Source organism: Andrographis paniculata, unplaced genomic scaffold, assembly GCF_009805555.1.
Source record: "Andrographis paniculata isolate CXL003 unplaced genomic scaffold, ASM980555v1 Contig54END, whole genome shotgun sequence".
In the NCBI taxonomy this organism is placed as follows: domain Eukaryota; kingdom Viridiplantae; phylum Streptophyta; class Magnoliopsida; order Lamiales; family Acanthaceae; genus Andrographis; species Andrographis paniculata.
In genome coordinates this window covers 5,497,034-5,514,276 of record NW_026137589.1, presented here as the reverse complement: position 1 = coordinate 5,514,276, position 17,243 = coordinate 5,497,034, and the positions used below count along the sequence as shown (strand labels likewise).

The 17,243-nt window shown below is 44.7% G+C and overlaps 5 protein-coding genes across 10 annotated transcripts; 2 read left to right on the top strand and 3 right to left on the bottom strand.

Moving 5' to 3' along the window:
- Positions 1-72: 72 nt before the first annotated feature.
- LOC127255516 (V-type proton ATPase subunit D-like) lies at positions 73-2,463 on the bottom strand. Of its 3 annotated transcripts, XM_051281065.1 has the most exons (4): positions 2,310-2,463; positions 1,828-1,930; positions 1,552-1,709; positions 73-1,093 (listed from the first exon to the last, which is right to left on the bottom strand). In XM_051281065.1, exon 4 carries the CDS (start codon positions 1,082-1,084, stop codon positions 299-301), a length of 786 nt encoding a protein of 261 aa, XP_051137022.1. In that variant the 5' UTR covers positions 1,085-1,093; positions 1,552-1,709; positions 1,828-1,930; positions 2,310-2,463; the 3' UTR covers positions 73-298. The 3 variants fall into 3 exon arrangements, with proteins under 3 accessions (XP_051137022.1, XP_051137023.1, XP_051137021.1); XM_051281066.1 differs by lacking the exon at positions 2,310-2,463 and having other exon boundaries at positions 73-1,125; positions 1,828-2,097; XM_051281064.1 differs by lacking the exon at positions 2,310-2,463 and having other exon boundaries at positions 73-1,168; positions 1,828-2,093.
- A 198-nt stretch (positions 2,464-2,661) lies between these two features.
- Positions 2,662-7,464, top strand: LOC127255513 (uncharacterized). 4 transcript variants are annotated; one of them, XM_051281052.1, is made up of 3 exons: positions 2,663-5,546; positions 5,976-6,878; positions 6,951-7,464. In XM_051281052.1, exon 1 carries the CDS (start codon positions 3,080-3,082, stop codon positions 5,456-5,458), a length of 2,379 nt encoding a protein of 792 aa, XP_051137009.1. In that variant the 5' UTR covers positions 2,663-3,079; the 3' UTR covers positions 5,459-5,546; positions 5,976-6,878; positions 6,951-7,464. The 4 variants fall into 4 exon arrangements, with proteins under 4 accessions (XP_051137010.1, XP_051137009.1, XP_051137008.1 ...); XM_051281051.1 differs by having other exon boundaries at positions 5,976-6,396; positions 6,494-7,463; XM_051281053.1 differs by lacking the exons at positions 5,976-6,878; positions 6,951-7,464 and adding an exon at positions 5,661-5,961 and having other exon boundaries at positions 2,662-5,546.
- Positions 6,070-8,517, bottom strand: LOC127255505 (GDSL esterase/lipase At1g29670-like). Its single transcript, XM_051281033.1, has 5 exons — positions 7,627-8,517; positions 7,217-7,350; positions 6,732-6,977; positions 6,394-6,613; positions 6,070-6,260 (listed from the first exon to the last, which is right to left on the bottom strand). Exons 1-5 carry the CDS (start codon positions 7,916-7,918, stop codon positions 6,070-6,072), a joined length of 1,083 nt encoding a protein of 360 aa, XP_051136990.1. The 5' UTR covers positions 7,919-8,517.
- Positions 8,518-8,797: 280 nt separating this feature from the next.
- On the bottom strand, positions 8,798-12,830 carry LOC127255517 (uncharacterized). The gene is made up of 5 exons (XM_051281067.1): positions 12,280-12,830; positions 11,444-11,521; positions 11,284-11,368; positions 10,189-10,277; positions 8,798-9,161 (listed from the first exon to the last, which is right to left on the bottom strand). Exons 1-5 carry the CDS (start codon positions 12,604-12,606, stop codon positions 9,024-9,026), a joined length of 717 nt encoding a protein of 238 aa, XP_051137024.1. The 5' UTR covers positions 12,607-12,830; the 3' UTR covers positions 8,798-9,023.
- Positions 12,808-16,264, top strand: LOC127255512 (cation/H(+) antiporter 15-like). The gene is made up of 3 exons (XM_051281049.1): positions 12,808-13,684; positions 13,858-14,859; positions 14,967-16,264. Exons 1-3 carry the CDS (start codon positions 13,463-13,465, stop codon positions 16,182-16,184), a joined length of 2,442 nt encoding a protein of 813 aa, XP_051137006.1. The 5' UTR covers positions 12,808-13,462; the 3' UTR covers positions 16,185-16,264.
- The last annotated feature ends 979 nt before the right edge of the window (positions 16,265-17,243 follow it).

Sequence of the window (17,243 nt, the reverse complement as noted above, 5' to 3'; positions counted from 1 at the left end):
AACCACAACCACCTTCCATGGCTCAAACGCTGCAGTGCTTCCTATCTTGCATTCGGTGGCTTAACAAATGAATAAAGTAACAACACTCACACAGTTTAATCTACAGGAGGTATATATGATTCAATTACATCATTAACACAGATCACCGTAACGGGAGCCAAGCCAATGACCACCGGCTCTTATTCGATTCAGAGGGTAGGGTAGGGGAGGGGAAGCCAATAGCAGATAGTAACATCACAGCACGGCACATGGAGTAGGAGTATTAAAATTGAACAATACCAGACCAACATTTCAACTTTCAAAAGATTATGTCCTCGTCTTTCTGCGTTGCTCGGGACAACATGTCATGGGCAGCACCAACAGAAATACCCCTCTTCAATGACATTTCTTCAGCAGCCCTGTCTTCAGCATATGCAATGGCAGCCTCCCGCTGCTTCTCAACCTCCCGTCTCTTGTATCCTTGTATCTTCTTCAGCCTGAAGAAATCCTCCCTCTCCAACTCATCCAACTCTCCTTTGATGTAATTGATCGTGTTTTCTAGACGCGGCTTGACAACATTCTCCAAGGCATTGACCCTACGGTTTGTGGTCTTGATTGCTTCATCGAGTGTCAAGAAGGACGTTTGGAGGGTCGCAAGCTCAACAAGCAGCTCAATGGCCTTCACATAAGCTGCACGGCAAGCTTGAACCTGCTGGCCACCTCTTGCCAGTCCAGTCAAATCATTCTTGGTTTCCCCTTCAAAGAAATACTCAAATTTGGGGAGCTTCACACCTGCAACATTCTCCTGGTGCGATCGAACCCTGAGTGCAGCACTTTGAACACTTTCACGAACAATGTGCTTGATGTTCTCACCCGCAACATATTTAGCTTCGGTAAGGGAAAAGGATGAAGTTTTCATGATGTCCCCCATCGATTCTTTGGTGGACACAATTTTCTTGAGAATCTGCCGAAACTGCACAGTCAATGCATCACTCTTCTTCTTGAGCAACGCATGCCCTCTTGTGGCCCCAACAAGCCGAGCTTTCATCACCCCAAGCATAGTAACGGTAGGCACAACATTTAGGCGCTGGCTCTGTCCGGACATGTTTAACGGCTGGAGAACAAAATATGTCAGGCCAGCCCAAGCTAATCAACGGGATGGAAATCTTCAGTTAGGGTGAAATTGAGCCTATCGAGGAAAGGGAGCAAGCAAGCAAGCCAGAAATCAAACCCTAATCGATCTAAAACGGAACGGTCTACTAGCAACATCAGCATCAAAACACCTAATTTATCGTGATTCCACACCGGCTACTTGATCTGAGTTAAGTTTCATTAAAAAAGACATCCGCTTGGTCCGACAACCGCGTCCCGTGTATCAAGAAACATGTAGTATACAATATGATAAGATAATGAAAATTCGGCGGATAACATCTACGTTAGAATCTAGAATATGATGGGGATATTAGATGGATGATGAAGAGAATTCGTAGAGTGCGGCGGTTGATCCCAAGTTTTTGATGTATAAAGAAATTGAGTAAGAGAGAGAGAGAGGTTGAGATGGGGGAGAAATACCTTTGGGGAGGAAGCAAGGATAAAGGTGGCGGAGAGATCCGGGGCGTCGGAGGTGTGGTAGCGCAGCGCAGGAGCGGTGGTGGTGGTGGAGGAGGAGGAGGAGGAGAGGGGGAGACGCGAGAAGCTACTGTAGCGTAGGTAAGGCCGGGTCGCTGACTCTATTTATTTATTAATGAAATAATTGAACAGATACAAGTGAGTAAGGTGAGATGAAGAGTTATGAATGATTATGAAGAGGCAGAGGCAGGCATGGCAAGCCAAGCCCCCAGCACCCACCTGAGTCGCCCTGGGCTGGGGAGGAGTTGCAAAAGCATTTTGCATTTACTGCAAAACCCCCATGCAGTCGAAGTTGAAGTGGAAATTGAAGCTGAAGCTGAAGCTGAACGGGGGAGCAGAGCAGATGTTAGTGAGACGAGAAATAATTACTGCTCCTACTTTCCTTCCAAGTTCCACCAACAGCCATGATAAGTATCCATTCAACGGATTGACCTGACCACCGGCTAAACTAAAAAGGAAAATTAAACAGCAACGGTTGCGGTGGTTCTTTACTATTATTGTTATTGTCATTGAACCAAACTCGGAATAAAAAATAAAAAAAATGAAAAAATCAATCAGTCTCAATCAAATTAAGACTGCTATACTATACAATACAATACAAATAGAGAGAGAGACAATTTGAGTGCAATGTGACATTTTGTACTACAAGTGTAGGTGTAGTGGGAAGGGACGGAGAGGATGATGGGTAGATAGGTTGATACCTGGAGATGGAGATTGTTCAGAGAGGATGGGAGGGAAATGAACGAAGGTGAAGAAGAAGAAGTGAACAGGCAGAGCAGAGGAGAGGAGAGCAACGAGCCACTGGATCTGGAAGAGGAAGAGGAATAGGAACAGGAACAGGAATAGGATGGAAGGATGACAAAGTTGACTTGCTTAGAAGACGCCTCGCCTGGCTGCACCGATAGAGTTGAGTGATGAGGAATGCAGCATGAGGAGCAGTCGTAGTTCTATCCAATGGCAAATTCACATGACGAGGAATGCCAACTGCCTCTGACCGATTGACTTTGACCAAGTAAGTAGTAAAGCTGGGCAGGGCAGGGCAGGGTGCTATCATCGTCTATGCTTGTTCACCCACCATATTTCAATTTTCTTCTCACAACGAGTGCCAGCCAAGCCAAGCCAAGCCAAGCCATTATCCGATCCGAGTGTCAACAACATACAGTGGCAGCACCCCCTTGTCTTGTCTTGATCATCACATAACACATTTCTCCACACTCCAATTCATCAATCCAATCCAATCCAATCCTAGCGTCATGGCTGACGAACCCACGTAGTACTCTTTTGAACTCACCCCCACAACACATCAGTTCACAGTTACCAATTAATAAGCGAGATCGAGATAGAGAAAGTTGCTGCTGCTGAAACACTGCTCAATCATCATCACTCACGCCATATATACATACAGAACAGAACATACATACTTCCTCGCCTCGCCTATACATAAAACAAATACGTATCTCAGAATAAATAAATGGGGCAGGGGCATGGAGTCGGCTGCACCGCCGCCGGAACACTGGACGATTCAAGATTCAACGAGCCCATGCCCTGGATTGGGCTGTATGTGGTGGCAGCCTCTGCAGCCTGTGCAACAGCCATGGCCCTTGACGCCTTTCACGGCTTCCGTTACCGCAAGTTCATGTTCCCCTGCAGATTCTTTGCTCTCAACGCCACCACCCTCGCTCTCATCAGCGTCGCCGTCAAGCTCTCCCTCGACCTCAACACCTCCATGCCCCGCCCTCACGATCAACTCGCCAAGCTCAGCAGCACCGCTTTCATCTGCACTGCCATACCCAACTCCATGCCTTCCCTAGGGAATATGCAAACCAAGGAGCTTGTGATGAACGTCGTGGCCCTAGGGATCCTCGTTCTCACCCTCCTCGTAAACGTCTGCATCCAGCTCGCCACCGGGGTCATCTATGTGTTCTGGGTGGAGCACGCTGTCATCATGTTCATCATCCTGCTTTTGTATGCAATCCTAGTCTCTTCCTCGTTGGCAATTCCCGCGACCAAGTATTACTTTGATCTCAAGTACGCCAAACAGTATCAGATTGCGACTGCAATTGCAACTGCAAAGAAGGAGAGCGAGTGTGGCATCTCCTCCGGCACCTCGACAACAAGAAAACTGCGAGACGATCTCTTGAGATACTGGATGATGGCCCATACCTGCAACCCCCAGTTTGTGATGGGGCGTCTCGCAACTTGCACGGCCTCGGGAGCGTTTTGCCTCCTCAGCGCTGCAACTTTGGCCGAAGCAATGCTTCGCACTTACCTCATGCCATGGTGCTTCACATTCTGTACAGGCGACTCGGATTACAAGTGGTCCGCTGTGATGATATTAGCAACTCAGGCTATCGCAGTGGTGGTAGGTACGATTGCCCCGGCTTCCAGGTGGTTCACAGCCATTAGTTTCATGTGCCCGTGCACGGAGAGAAGCAGGAGGAGGCCCATTGGGTTCTCTTCGGTGGAGGCATACTGGGTCAAGAAGCTCTGCATGCTCAAGGAGTATCCTTTGGATCTGAGGCTATGTCGGGGGGGGCAGCACCAGCAGGGTCGGAGATTCGTGCATAACACTAAGAACATGGTCGTCGATCTATGCATCTTGATCCAGAAAGGAATGGTGGTGCTGAGCAAGGCGGTCAGGCTAATATCAATCATGATTGCAAGGCAGTTGCTGACGATCCACCAAATCGGCAAGAAAGTTTTCTGCTTGGTTCCGTCCAAGAACACTAGTGCAACAACAACTTCTTTTAACTGTGACACAGAATTGGATACCTGCAACCTTGATCTCAGCCCCTATGTGTTGCGCCTTGAAGGAGAGGATGAGCTGACGCATTTGATGATGGAGTCGGACAGGGGTGCCACCGGCCATTGGATCAGAATGGGGAGAAAGAGGCAGCCAAAGCATCTCATGCAACTCCTGGACAAACTAAACCTGCGGGGGGGAGTAGGAGACTTTGAGGGGGTGCACACGTTTGACAGCGAGCAGGTCCCCAGCCTGGAATCTGAGGAGCCTCCAAACAGTTGGGCACTTCCTGTGGTGACACTAACGAGCATTGCAGCTGCAACCAGTGAGGACTTCCGCTCCGTAGCTGAGCTGATCAAGGGTGTGCACGAGGGCCTCAAGTACATCAGAATTGTAGAAAGCAACCTCGACATAAAGAGGGACTTGACACGCATCAGGAAAGCCGCAGAAATTGTGTGGAATGGAGTTGACCTCCACTGCAAGTGGCTGGATGTGGATCTCCGTGAGATGGCACTGCAGGGAAGAAGCCAAAGAGAAACCATCTCAGCACTCTCTGACGTTGCCAAGCACAAATTTATGGAGTTGAGGAAGACTGATGCAATCGGTTGTTTGAGTAACATCCCCTCGACAAAATGGCCGTTCAAGGCTGTGGCGACCAATTCCATGTATCGAATATGCCAAACTCTCTTGCTGCCAACTGAGAACAGTTGTTCAGATGGAAGCAATGGAGTATTGTTGCTCAATAAGCTTACTGCTATGATCACAGACATAATAGGGGCCACTCTTACCAACTTACAGCATGCAATATCAGTAAAATGCCATCAAAGCAGCATCGAACAGAGAGAGGAATGCGCCCGGTCTGCGTTTCTTCTTCTAGGTAAAACAGAGCACATTTTGGAGATCCTCAGCGGGCAACAACTTCCAAGTTCGGATCCACAACAAATGGCATGTATTAATGAATGGCGCGCAGCATTGAGAAGACAAAGATTTCTTCGTAAAAGTGGCAGCAATTCTTCTTCTTCTTCTTCTATTAACAGTGACTCCTCCTCAGATTTTACAACATCATCTGCATCCGAGTTGAAGCTAGACATCAACATCAACGTTTGACAGTATTTATTTATTTATTTGGATGATGGCACCGCAACCACTGCTCAGCATTCTCTTCTCTTAATTTGCAATTATGGAGACCATGCAGGTACCTATCTGAATATAAATGCAAATGAAGCTTCTCTCAATATAATATTATCTATCTACCTATTTGTTGAGTGTGTATCTATCTATCTATCTCTCATTATTCACACACTTGCAGAATTTGAAACTGTAACTACTGACCGACCGATTGACTGCTGCTCTTTCGTCATAAATGGAATGCAGGCAGCATTAATAAATTATGTTCTGTTGATACTATATAGACTGGTGGTGTAAGGGATTAACAAATATTATAGATAGATAGCTACCAGCATTGCCTGGCCTGGCCCTTGTAACATAAACAAGAAGTTTGAGAGGAGAATCACACGGATCGGTGAATGAATGCAGGATAAGGATAAGGATATGATAGGATAGGATAATGAATGAATTCATCATTCATATAATAATCTTAATCATAATCATAATGCTAATGTAGGTGTGGATACATGTTGAGTGGCGGTGGTGTGTATCAATCATAAATATCGTCCGGCCATCCATCCATCCAGTTGAGGAGAGCAGAGCAGAGCAGATCAATGGTGGTGAAGCAAGAGGAGGATGCGATTGTAAGCAACAATTCCCAGCAGCTTGTTCACAATCTCCGTGGGGTGGAAATTGTCGAAGAAGACATGCAACAACCTGGAACCGCAGACTTCTCCTTCTTCTCCGTGCAGGCACAGCCCTGTTGACTTGGAAACTTTGCAGCATGGTGTTGCCAGAAACCCTAATCAGTGTCATCCACATTAATTGATCTAATTACCTATGGCATCATTCATCCCTCCATTCCATTCCATGCACCCCTATCTCTATTTATCTCTTTAAATCGCTCATAAATATGAATGAATGGATGAACTTACCTGGTGGGTTCAAAGCATCCTCCGGTATCACTGCATATTCTGCATCCGCATATTTACCGTTCAACTCTCTCACAAGGACCCTCAGCTTTCTGTTAAACAGGGCCACAGCTTGGTTCATGGACTCGTTGCAATTAAGCCCTCCTGACATCATCTCCGGGATGCAACCTAATGCGTGAAGTGCCGAAACAGCTACTTTTCGTGACCCTAAATGGTACAACTCCTGCATTTCAGTAGCTAGCATTGTTAAAGTTGAGTTACTACTACAAGTACAACTACTGCAAGTCACTTGGTCAGCCAGTGCTGTGCTGGAATTAGTAAAATCAAGGAAGCAGGGCAACCCCAAGTTGGCGAGAAAATTGGTGGATCAATTCAGCAGCGTATTCTGGGGGACTATACAAGGCACTGGTGTTGTAGTGGTGAGGCAAGAAGTAGTTGTTTATGTAGTCATTGCTGCCGACATTGAAGTAGTAGAGGCATTCTCTGAGGTGCGCTCTCGCTGCACTCTCGTTGCCTACCAACTTTGTCACCTCTGATACTCTGCCTCTGTGATGTTCCAGCTGCTTGTCCAAGAAGATCCGATCCCCCTGCATCAGCATCAGCATCGGCATCGGCAGCAGCAAGTTTGTGCGTATCACAGCAACACACACACACACACCCCCCAAATACAATCAATAAATTAATCAATATTCACTGTAACACACATATATACATGCATGAAGTGGATCACATATATGATCAGTTCAAAGGAACACAAACAATTAATCCCAATTATAGTTATTGAAAGGTTGCATGCATGCAATTAATGCGGGGTGGGTGTATGTACCAGATGCTCTCCAGTTTCAGCTCGAATTCCTGCTGATCCAGAAGCATAATTTACACCGGTTAGGATGATGTCGGGGTTGTGATCTTGCACTGATGCATTAGGTGGAATTGGAGTCTTAAACCCCAGATGCTCAGCTGCATGCACTCCAATCAGTTAATTAATGGAGTACCAAATCATATTGGGTATTATGCCTAGCACCTATCCACCACACACATCTAAGCTAATTCTTCTAATGCACATGCATTCTAGGGCTAGCCACAAATCAACCCGGCCGGCCAGTTCAATTTGCAGTATAAATACACATGCATCTGCTATTATCATGATATTATATATATATATATATATAAGAGAAGAGAATGTATTGATGCGGCATTAATGTAATCATATCATGAACTAATTGGTCAGGTCACCTATAAAATCTGCCAAGTTTCGACCATTGGTGAATCTGCCAGTGGGGCGGGCGTGAGGAAAATCGATCCCGTAAGGTTGGTAGTTAACTTTGGTCATAGTTCTAAGATTGTTGTTGTTGCCATTGTCCACTAAGGAGTCTCCAAATATGAAGAAACAACGGACTTGCTGCTGTTCTTGACCTGCTGCTCTGACAGCACTACTGCTGCCGATCACCACCACAACAAGGACAAAAACTATTTGTGTCCTAACTGCTGCTGCTGCTGATCCAAGTGCCACCGCAGTCGGCCTCATCCCAACCAATTTGTTTCTTAAAAGACTAATTACGAATCAGCAATTCAAATTCCTGTGTGCCTGCGTGTGCGTGATCACTTAGCTTCACTTATTAGAGTCTGCAAATTAACAGCATGCATGCACGCATGCTAAAACAAGCAAACAACACATATATACATATATGCAGAGATCGTAAACACACTCACAACTAGCTAGACCATCTTCAGATCTGCTGTGTCAACTGTGATATATGGTTCTCTCTCTCTCTCTCTCCCTCTCTAACAGACCAAGAATTTCGTTGAGAACAAGTAATGTCATGCATATATATATGCTTCCATTTATGCATCCAGATTCCTAACATTTGTATATGCATATAAAAAGTTACTCCACATATATTTGAGTGAAACACACACACACAGAGACACGTATATTTATATTATTCCACAAATAGAAGGGGTAGAGCCAATTAATTGAAGGCAAGTTTTGATTTGGTTTGATTTGATTTGAATTTTGTATCAGTTGGGGAATGGGGATTGATTAGTTAAATCACGCACATGCAGGCACGCACAGCCTGCTTGCAATGCTGCAGGTAAGCTGATAATTAACTAATGGCATCATTTTTTAATTAAGCTATTAAAATATGTTCATTTCCCTAGGTATATACGAGAGGGATGGATAAAATAGACAGATAATCAATATGCGTTTAGTAGGAAAAAATAATGGAAAGTTCAAAGGTGCGGCGGGAAAGCCGGCACGCACGTTGAGTTGAATTGATCTAGCTAGTTGTCTCTATTAGATATATGTCTGTATGTTTAAGGCTCTAAACTGGATGCTGCAGTGTTGAGGTTTCTCAAAAGGCTCTAACACAAGCCAGCCAGCCGGCCATCCAAACGGTTGGCGGCGTGCTCCTTCCTTTTATTTTAACATCATCAGATCAGATCAAGAATGCCCAGGCCAGCACACACTACCAAATTCATTGAAGATGACTGGTGTGCAGGGCAGGGCACAAAAAAAAACATAAGACTTCCACATGCCAAGTCATGTACAAACTAGTAATCTCCTGCCTTGGGCAATTATAATTCAACAACACTAACATGCAACTGCAACCAATCAACCACTACTACAATTAACTACAATTAACGATGAATGGCTTTACATAGTCAATAAACTCTGAGGTCCTGATCCCCAGTTTAAGATCAACCTCGCCACCTCCCAGCCAGAAGAAGTCTGGATTCAGTTTTGTAATTGCTTCATCCAGAATCACCTGGAAAGAGCAGAGCGTATTGGTTAAAGACTAACATGGTACAGTAAGATGCCTTCTCATTGATGCATCACCATGTCTGGCAGTTTCAAAACATTATAAGAGCGCTACTAACTACTTTTATTGCATCCCGGAACCATATATCTCTAGGTTCAATTTCATAAGCACGCAAGGGCCAAGTGAAACTTCACTTATCCGAGATGATTTATGAGCGCAGCCGGTAATTGAGAATCCACAGTATCAGCAACCATAATAGTCCCTAGACAAGTCACATGCAAAGAAGAAACCAACAACCATGGACCATTTGACATGGAAAGGAAACACCACCTATAATTTCATTTGCCAAAACTTTTCATTAAATCAAGATTCAAGATTGTACAGATGATGGCAGCGTCAGACAATCCAAAGGTGGTGGTGTCAAATTTTTTCACATGCAGCGATGGACTACTCAACACATTATCAATATAAATGAGGAGTATTCTCTAGTCATCAACTGTGAAGCCTATTTCAAAGGCTATTACTGACAAGTTTTATCTATTTTTCAGGGCAGGCTAAAAGAACAGCTGGCATAGTGAGATGGGGAAGCCAGAATGATCAGTAGCATAACAAAGGCACATATACACCAGATGTCTCACTTTTTCATCAAAAAGAGAAAGATCAGGTCCACAGCATGACAGAGAGATTTTCAAACACAAGATTTGACCAATAAACCTCATGTCCTATTTAATCAAAACATCATAGAGCACCTTCAGACAAGGCTGTCTCCTTGTATGAGCCACAAACTAATTTATCATAAAATCACATGACAAACTTTTGATTTGTTGAAAGGATTTTTCAACATCTGCAATTTATTAAAGGCAACAGATTCACATGATACATAACAATAGAAAAAACAAATTCACAATACAAAAATGTTAGTCAGTGTTAGGCAATTACAAAATCATTGAACTATGTAAAGAAAACTAAGCAGACTTATTTCACATACTGGTCAGAGAATTGAATTTTCTAGTAAAGGCTGATAATTAATTACCGGTATACCAGTTTTCATGCCAATACAGGTTACTGCATTGTGTTCATATCCAGTCAGTTTTGCTGATGTTTCTTCTGGAGCTAGTCTCACTGCATGACATGAACTAGTCAACTTCATTGTTGGGCCCAAGTGGATTAAAAAGTTAATTCGCATTGTTGCTCACATACAAATTAGTGTTGCAACATGACAGAATTGTAACTCCTGTACATCTTGCAGAACTTTTAAACATTTAGCAAATATACTGAATAAAACAAGAGATTAATTTGGACTTTAGTGAGTGATCAACCTGATATCATTTTGCTCCTAAATAAATGTTGGATTGAATGGCAACACCACTAAGACTGTAGAATAATGGAGGTTAAAAAATAACTACTTAGGATGCAGATTGGATAGTACCTCTGTAGTTTGATTCTATTTGGGTTGAGGTAACTTAGTTTCATTGGAAAATAAGAAACATAAAATGTCCTAGTAAGCACATGTGACAGGAAGATGCTGTGTGCAACTTGTATGGATGAAACATATGTTGGAAATATGGGATTCAATTAGGGAACATGTTGGTTTATTGTGATAAGTGATAACAAGAGTTGATTGACATCTCGAAAAATCCAATGCAACATAGTCTTATCCAGAATATTGACATACATCAGGGAGTTAACAGAGACAAGAGCTTCCAGTGGAATACACCTCAACATAGAAAAAACATGCTCATATAAATATGACTAAAACTCTAGATGCTGACAGGATTTGAGATGTTGCATTGGGAACTCAAATTATCCTCTATCTAAAGAGCAATTTATTCAACAACACTAACTTTAAGCAACTTGACTGATTTACAGAATATTTCATAGTAAGAATTAGAGTTTGGAGAGAAGCACAATCCGTGAGAATGATGCTGAATAGACAAGATGTTGCCAGTACAACTCTGAAACAAGATCTTCTCATTCAAAACATTCAGCACATTTGACTGGGTTCAAATTCAGCAACATTTAGATTTGAACTTCAACCCACTCCTTGAAATACACATCAATATAGGCAAAGGAAAAGAGGCTACATAAAAACAGCTCTTAGAACTAAAGTAAAAATTATTGAACTTACTGTTGAATTTCTTTTTTGGTATCTTGCCATTGTTCAGGGCGTATAGAAAAGTTTTCACAGTCTCAGCATTGAAACGAGCAGTATACTGATACAGCAGACAAACATGGTGGGAGTAAGAATACTTGTTTCAGTTCCTTAAGGATGGAAGAAATTAAGCTACCTGAACAACAACAATGTAGTACTTTGAATAGTTCCGATCACTGCAATCAGTTACAGATGGTGGGGCTTGAGTATTGACCTATGTTCAAAAATATATTCCATTAAGAAAAAAACTAGAACTGAGGATTACATGTCATAAAATAGGAAGCAAGAAATTACATTAAGTGCCCAAGGACTGGCATCAAGGAAACAGTAAATTCTAAAATGAAAATTATTAGACTTGGGTTATGCCAATGTATACTGTTAGCTGGATACAGTTAGTTTTCTTCATGAAACACAAAGAATGTTCTAGTACTACTCCTTTTCTTTTCCAAGGATGCCCGGTATATATTTCACTATGTTCAGACAAGGCAATAAGATATGAGAAAGATGAAAGTTCAGAAGGGTCTCCAGCAATTTGAAAGTCACTGACTTGACAGATGAATGCACGGAAATTTCTTAATCCTCCTTTCTATTAAATTTAACATAACCATTTCTTCCAATATCACAACATATTAAATATAAACTGAACTTACACCATGCTACAATAGTGGTTTCTAATGAATTTTTGCTTCCTTACGAGCAATTAAATGGATCTGATCATGGTGGTCAGCTTCATTCAACTCATAAGCCCTCCTCATTTGCTCCTAAAGTCGATGGCAAGCCTCTAAAATCAACACCTGACAAGTAACTAACTCTATCTAACAAAAATACAAATTAAGCAGGAATGCATTCCCTAGAAGAATGGAAGGTCGAGATCAACTCAAAATCTCATCTTCAACAAAATCCAATGCACCGCCCCATCATATGATAAAGTAAATAACATAGGGAAGGAAGTGATAAGTACAAGATTACTACCAAAACAATGCTCTTGCAGAGATGATGAATGGAGGCGGCAGCGAGGATGTCTCTTCGAGCTTCGAGAGTCCAGTCATAGTAATCGGAGGGTACGCGCTTGAATGCGAAATCACGGACAGAGTTGGCGCGGAGGATAGCAGAGAGACGGCCCTCAGTGGAGTCATCGGCATGGGCATGGGCATGGGCATGGGCGGCAAAGAGGGAGTTGGAGTTGGAGAAGCAGTGGGGTGGGAGAGAATGCTCGAGATCCGAAATGCGTTTGAGGATTCGGGTTTGGACCCTCTCAAGTTGCGAAAGAGCCTCCTCCGTCATCACCAATGACACCATTTTCCCTTGCTTGCTATCTCTCGGTATGCCTCGCTGGATTGGATTCTAACAACAACAACAACAAGCGGTCTCTTCTCCTCGGCGGCGTCAAATGCTATGATACGTTCCCAAGTTTCCCTAATCGATTGCCCCTCTCCTCCTCTGTTTCAAATAATTAAATTACCCAAACTGCCCTGCCGCCCTTTGATTCGACGAACATGGTCAAAAAAAACAAACAGAATAAAATTGTAATTTGGCGATGCTAAATGCTATTGCTACTACATGCTCACTAGGTCTGAAGTGACTGAGGTCTCTCCACTCTCCAGGCAGGCGGGTAATGGTAATACATCGTCTCTCGTCCGGATCATGGCATGGAACGGCGGCGATGTTTGTCTGCCCATCGTAGAGCTGTGTGTTAAGGAGCTTAACAAAAATTTGCGAATGTTTGTATTTGCTCATTATCCAGCATTTGGTATGGTTTATGACGATATGTCAGTGTGATGTGATTGATTCCATTCCATTCTAATTATAGGAAATGTGGAAGAGGTAGAGTGAATGATAATATGTATTATGTAGTATATTCATTCTCCTCATGTAACGGCCCACCATTAAAATTAATGGACTTGTTGGAGAGGGGAAAGAAGGAACATTACTGATTATGCTCTCTCCCTTTCTCGTTCTCTTTCTCTTTCTCTTCTCTCTCTCATGAATCATACAATCATCGCGTAATACATATGACATTGACAATGGCCGTGGATACGACGAAATTTCATATGATGTAGACGTTGGGATTGGTGCTCTATAGCCCGGGCTCGGTTGAATATTTATTAATTAATTAATTAATAATTGATTAGGTTAGAAGAGATTGGATAGATCGATGTCGAAGGAACCGCTGAGTCCAAGCAATGACACAGAGCAGACGATCGTCTGCTATGCTCCCACTATGATTACCACCAATGGCATCTGGCAAGGAGATAATCCTTTGGATTACTCGTTGCCGCTCTTCATCCTGCAATTAACGCTCGTCGTTGTCACCACCCGCCTCCTCGTTTTGGTCCTCAGGCCTCTTCGACAGCCTCGCGTTATTGCGGAGATTCTTGTAGGTTACGTTATTACTCACTTTAATTACTTGAACTTAATTTGTCCTTCCTTCTTAATCATGTTGTCGGTCAGTTAATATGCATGCATATTTGTTATATATATATATATATATATATTGTGATCTAGCTAGTTGCCTAGTGATTAATTTTTCATCACCATCACCGTCACCAGGGAGGTATAATCTTAGGCCCCTCCGTACTGGGGCAAAGCAACAAATTTGCAACCACGGTGTTCCCCTTGAGGAGCGTGATGGTTCTGGAGACGATGGCAAACGTAGGGCTTCTCTACTTTCTCTTTCTGGTCGGGGTAGAGATGGACATCAGCGTGATCCGACGCACCGGGAGAAAGGCCATATCCATCGCAATCGCAGGCATGGTACTACCGTTCCTCATCGGCGTGTTTTATGCGCTGGTGCTGGAGGAGAAGCTGAGGCCTGATTTTGTAAAGCTCGGCACATTCATATTGTTCCTGGGGGTGTCACTCTCCGTCACCGCGTTCCCCGTGCTCGCGCGCGTGCTGGCCGAGCTCAAACTCCTCAACACGGAGATCGGCAGGATCGCCATGTCCTCAGCCCTCATCAACGACATATGCGCTTGGGTCTTGCTGGCCTTGGCCATCGCCTTGGCCGAGAACGAGGCCATGTCCCTGGCCTCTGTCTGGGTGCTGCTCTCCAGCGTGGCCTTCGTCCTGTTCTGCATATTCGTTCTCAGGCCCTTCATCTCCTGGAGTGCCGGGAGGACGCCCGAGGGAGAGTCTATCAGCGAATTCTACATCTGCCTGATCCTGACGGGTGTGATGGTCTGCGGGTTCATCACGGATGCCATCGGTACGCACTCTGTGTTCGGGGCATTCGTCTTCGGCTTAATCATCCCTAACGGCCCATTGGGCGTGATCTTGATCGAGAGGCTCGAGGACTTCGTCTCGGGGCTGCTGCTGCCGCTCTTCTTCGCCATAAGCGGGCTCAAGACCAACCTGGCCAGTATCACGGGAGTGTCCACCTGGGCAGTGCTGGCCCTGGTCACCGCGCTCGCCTGCATGGGGAAGATTGTTGGGACGCTTCTTGTTTGTCTTTACAACAAGATGCCGTTCTACGAAGGGCTAACTCTCGGGGTACTCATGAACGCCAAGGGCCTCGTTGAGATGATTGTCCTCAACGTCGGCAAAGACCAGAAGGTACCTGCGTGTTGTAGGCAATTTGGAATGTAAATATACTACTAGTATAATGTAATCTAATAATATGTTGTTTTTGTTGATGAACAACCAACCAATCAATCAATCAGGTTCTGGACGACAAGGCATTCTCAACGCTGGTGATTGCGACGGTGGCGATGACCTCAATCATTGCACCGGCGGTGACAAACATATACAAACCGGCAAGGAAAGCCACGCCCTACACGAGGAGAACGATCCAGAGATCAGACCAGGGGGAGCTGCGGGTCCTGGCGTGCGTCCACACTCCCAGAAACGCCCCAACAATGATCAACCTTCTGGAAGCCTCCCACCCCAACAAAGCCTCTCCCATCTACGCCCTGGTCCTCCATCTGGTCGAGCTCACCGGCCGCGCCTCCGCCATGCTCATTGTCCACAACACGCACAACCAGCAGCAGCAGCAGAAGTCGGGCTCAGGCTCAGGGGCCCCCGGGCTTGACCCGACACAGGCTCAAACTGATCACATCATCAACGCATTCCGCAACTTCGAGCAGCAGGTGGGCGGGTTTGTGTCGGTGCAGTCCCTCACAACCATCTCCCCCTACTCCACCATGCACGAGGACATCTGCTCCGTGGCTGAGGACAAGCACGTGGCCTTCATCATCCTCCCCTTCCACAAGCAGCAGACTGTGGACGGCGCAATGGAAGCCACCAACCCAGCCTACCGGACCATAAACCAGAATGTGCTGGCCAACGCGCCCTGCTCCGTAGGAATCCTTGTGGACAGAGGCCTCACCGGGGCGGCCAGATTGCCTAACCAGCAGCAGCCAGGGGCCCATCACGTGGCGGTCCTGTTCTTCGGGGGCGCGGACGACCGGGAGGCGCTGGCGTACGGGTGGAGGATGAGCCGACATCCAGAGATTAGTCTGACGGTATTGCGATTCGTCTCGGGAGAGCAGGCGTCGAGGCATGCAGATGCAGATGCAGATGCCATGGGGGATCATTCATACGGAGACGAGGACGAGGGGTGCCTGAACCAGTTCAAGGCACAAACAGAGAACGATCCGTGGGTTAACTACATTGAGCAGGTGGTGAATCACGGAGAAGAGACGGTGGCGACGATAAGGTCAATAGACGTGGTTCATGATTTGTTCGTGGTAGGGAGGGGGCGGGGGAGGGAGTCGCCGCTCACGGCAGGGCTGACGGACTGGAGCGAGTGCCCGGAGCTAGGGGCGATAGGAGATCTGCTGGCGTCCTCCGATTTTGCGGCCACATATTCGGTGGTGGTGGTGCAGCAATACACAGGGGTAGGGGTTGGGGTGGAGAACGAGCTGATTCGGAGCCCCTAGCACTTGTGGTAGTAATCTTATAATTATTGCTTATTCTATTTACTTTTTGTACATATACGTTGTCCATGTATATCTATCTATATACGTTGGTAGTCCATCTCATATAGGGAGCCCAAAACTTCTCTTGAGGCCCAAAAGAAAGAGAGAAGCAAAGGGCAAACACATTCCCTATCATAGCCCAATCCAAATGACCCAAATAATGAAGCACGATGGCCTAATTTAGAAGTCCAGCCCATTCGATAGATAAGAAAGATGCTAGGCGGCCCAAGTCTTCTAAATTTCGGCCCAAGTCAGCAAGGCCCAAGCCAACCAAAACTCAATCACCACCACTCGGAGCCCATAATAAAGCCAAACCTCCTGCGCGCCTAAGGAAAATTATGAGCCCAAGGCAACAAATGTGCTTGTGCTTGTTCTTAAGATGCGTATAAATATTCTCCAGTAGTTATATATATATATATATATATTAGTTAGTATCTTAAAAGTATAGCATGCATGCATGGGGTATGGGGTATGGGGTATGGGGTTGGGGTATTAAAGCCCATTTAAATTGAATTAAATCTAGAAAGGTTACGTTTTTTGAATTCTTGAAAATCCCACTGTCACATTTACAAATGTGTTGACCATATAGATATAGATATATATATCTGAACTAGCTAGCATGCATGCAGCACATGCTCGCTCTCTCCTCTCCTCTCCTCTCCTCTGTCTGTTGTCTGTCAATATAATTACTAGTATAATTCAATGTTAATGATTATTACATGCATGTTCGCACTTTCACCAAAGTAGCCATTATATATATAAGTAGCTAGCAGCTTCGAGCCTGGAGGAAGCTAAGGAAACAGACCTTCGTGGCTGGATATATATTTATATATATATATAATGATTGATGTCTCCGATGCAATGTTGTCTCTGCTTGAATATTTATTATTCCCGTCCCCAAAATCAGTGATGATTTTTGTTGTTACATGTATAGCTTACCAATAAAACAAATTCCACCATCATTGCTTGCATTGCATTGCATTGCTGACTTAATTATAAAACAGGTCATAAAAAAAAAAA

Excerpts from the sequence above, each read along its gene's own strand:
- LOC127255516 (XM_051281065.1), bottom strand. The coding sequence starts at position 1,084 with ATGTCCGGACAGAGCCAGCGCCTAAATGTTGTGCCTACCGTTACTATG.
- LOC127255513 (XM_051281052.1), top strand. The coding sequence starts at position 3,080 with ATGGGGCAGGGGCATGGAGTCGGCTGCACCGCCGCCGGAACACTGGAC.
- LOC127255505 (XM_051281033.1), bottom strand. The coding sequence starts at position 7,918 with ATGAGGCCGACTGCGGTGGCACTTGGATCAGCAGCAGCAGCAGTTAGG. Across the intron at positions 6,978-7,216 it reads CTGAAACTGGAGAGCATCTG|GGGGATCGGATCTTCTTGGA; the intron begins GTACATACACCC and ends ATGCTGATGCAG. Across the intron at positions 6,614-6,731 it reads AATTTTCTCGCCAACTTGGG|GAGTTGTACCATTTAGGGTC; the intron begins GTTGCCCTGCTT and ends ACTGAAATGCAG.
- LOC127255517 (XM_051281067.1), bottom strand. The coding sequence starts at position 12,606 with ATGGTGTCATTGGTGATGACGGAGGAGGCTCTTTCGCAACTTGAGAGG. Across the intron at positions 11,522-12,279 it reads TCTGCAAGAGCATTGTTTTG|GTCAATACTCAAGCCCCACC; the intron begins GTAGTAATCTTG and ends TTTTGAACATAG. Across the intron at positions 9,162-10,188 it reads GCATGAAAACTGGTATACCG|GTGATTCTGGATGAAGCAAT; the intron begins GTAATTAATTAT and ends TGCTCTTTCCAG.
- LOC127255512 (XM_051281049.1), top strand. The coding sequence starts at position 13,463 with ATGTCGAAGGAACCGCTGAGTCCAAGCAATGACACAGAGCAGACGATC. Across the intron at positions 13,685-13,857 it reads GCGTTATTGCGGAGATTCTT|GGAGGTATAATCTTAGGCCC; the intron begins GTAGGTTACGTT and ends CACCGTCACCAG. Across the intron at positions 14,860-14,966 it reads ACGTCGGCAAAGACCAGAAG|GTTCTGGACGACAAGGCATT; the intron begins GTACCTGCGTGT and ends TCAATCAATCAG.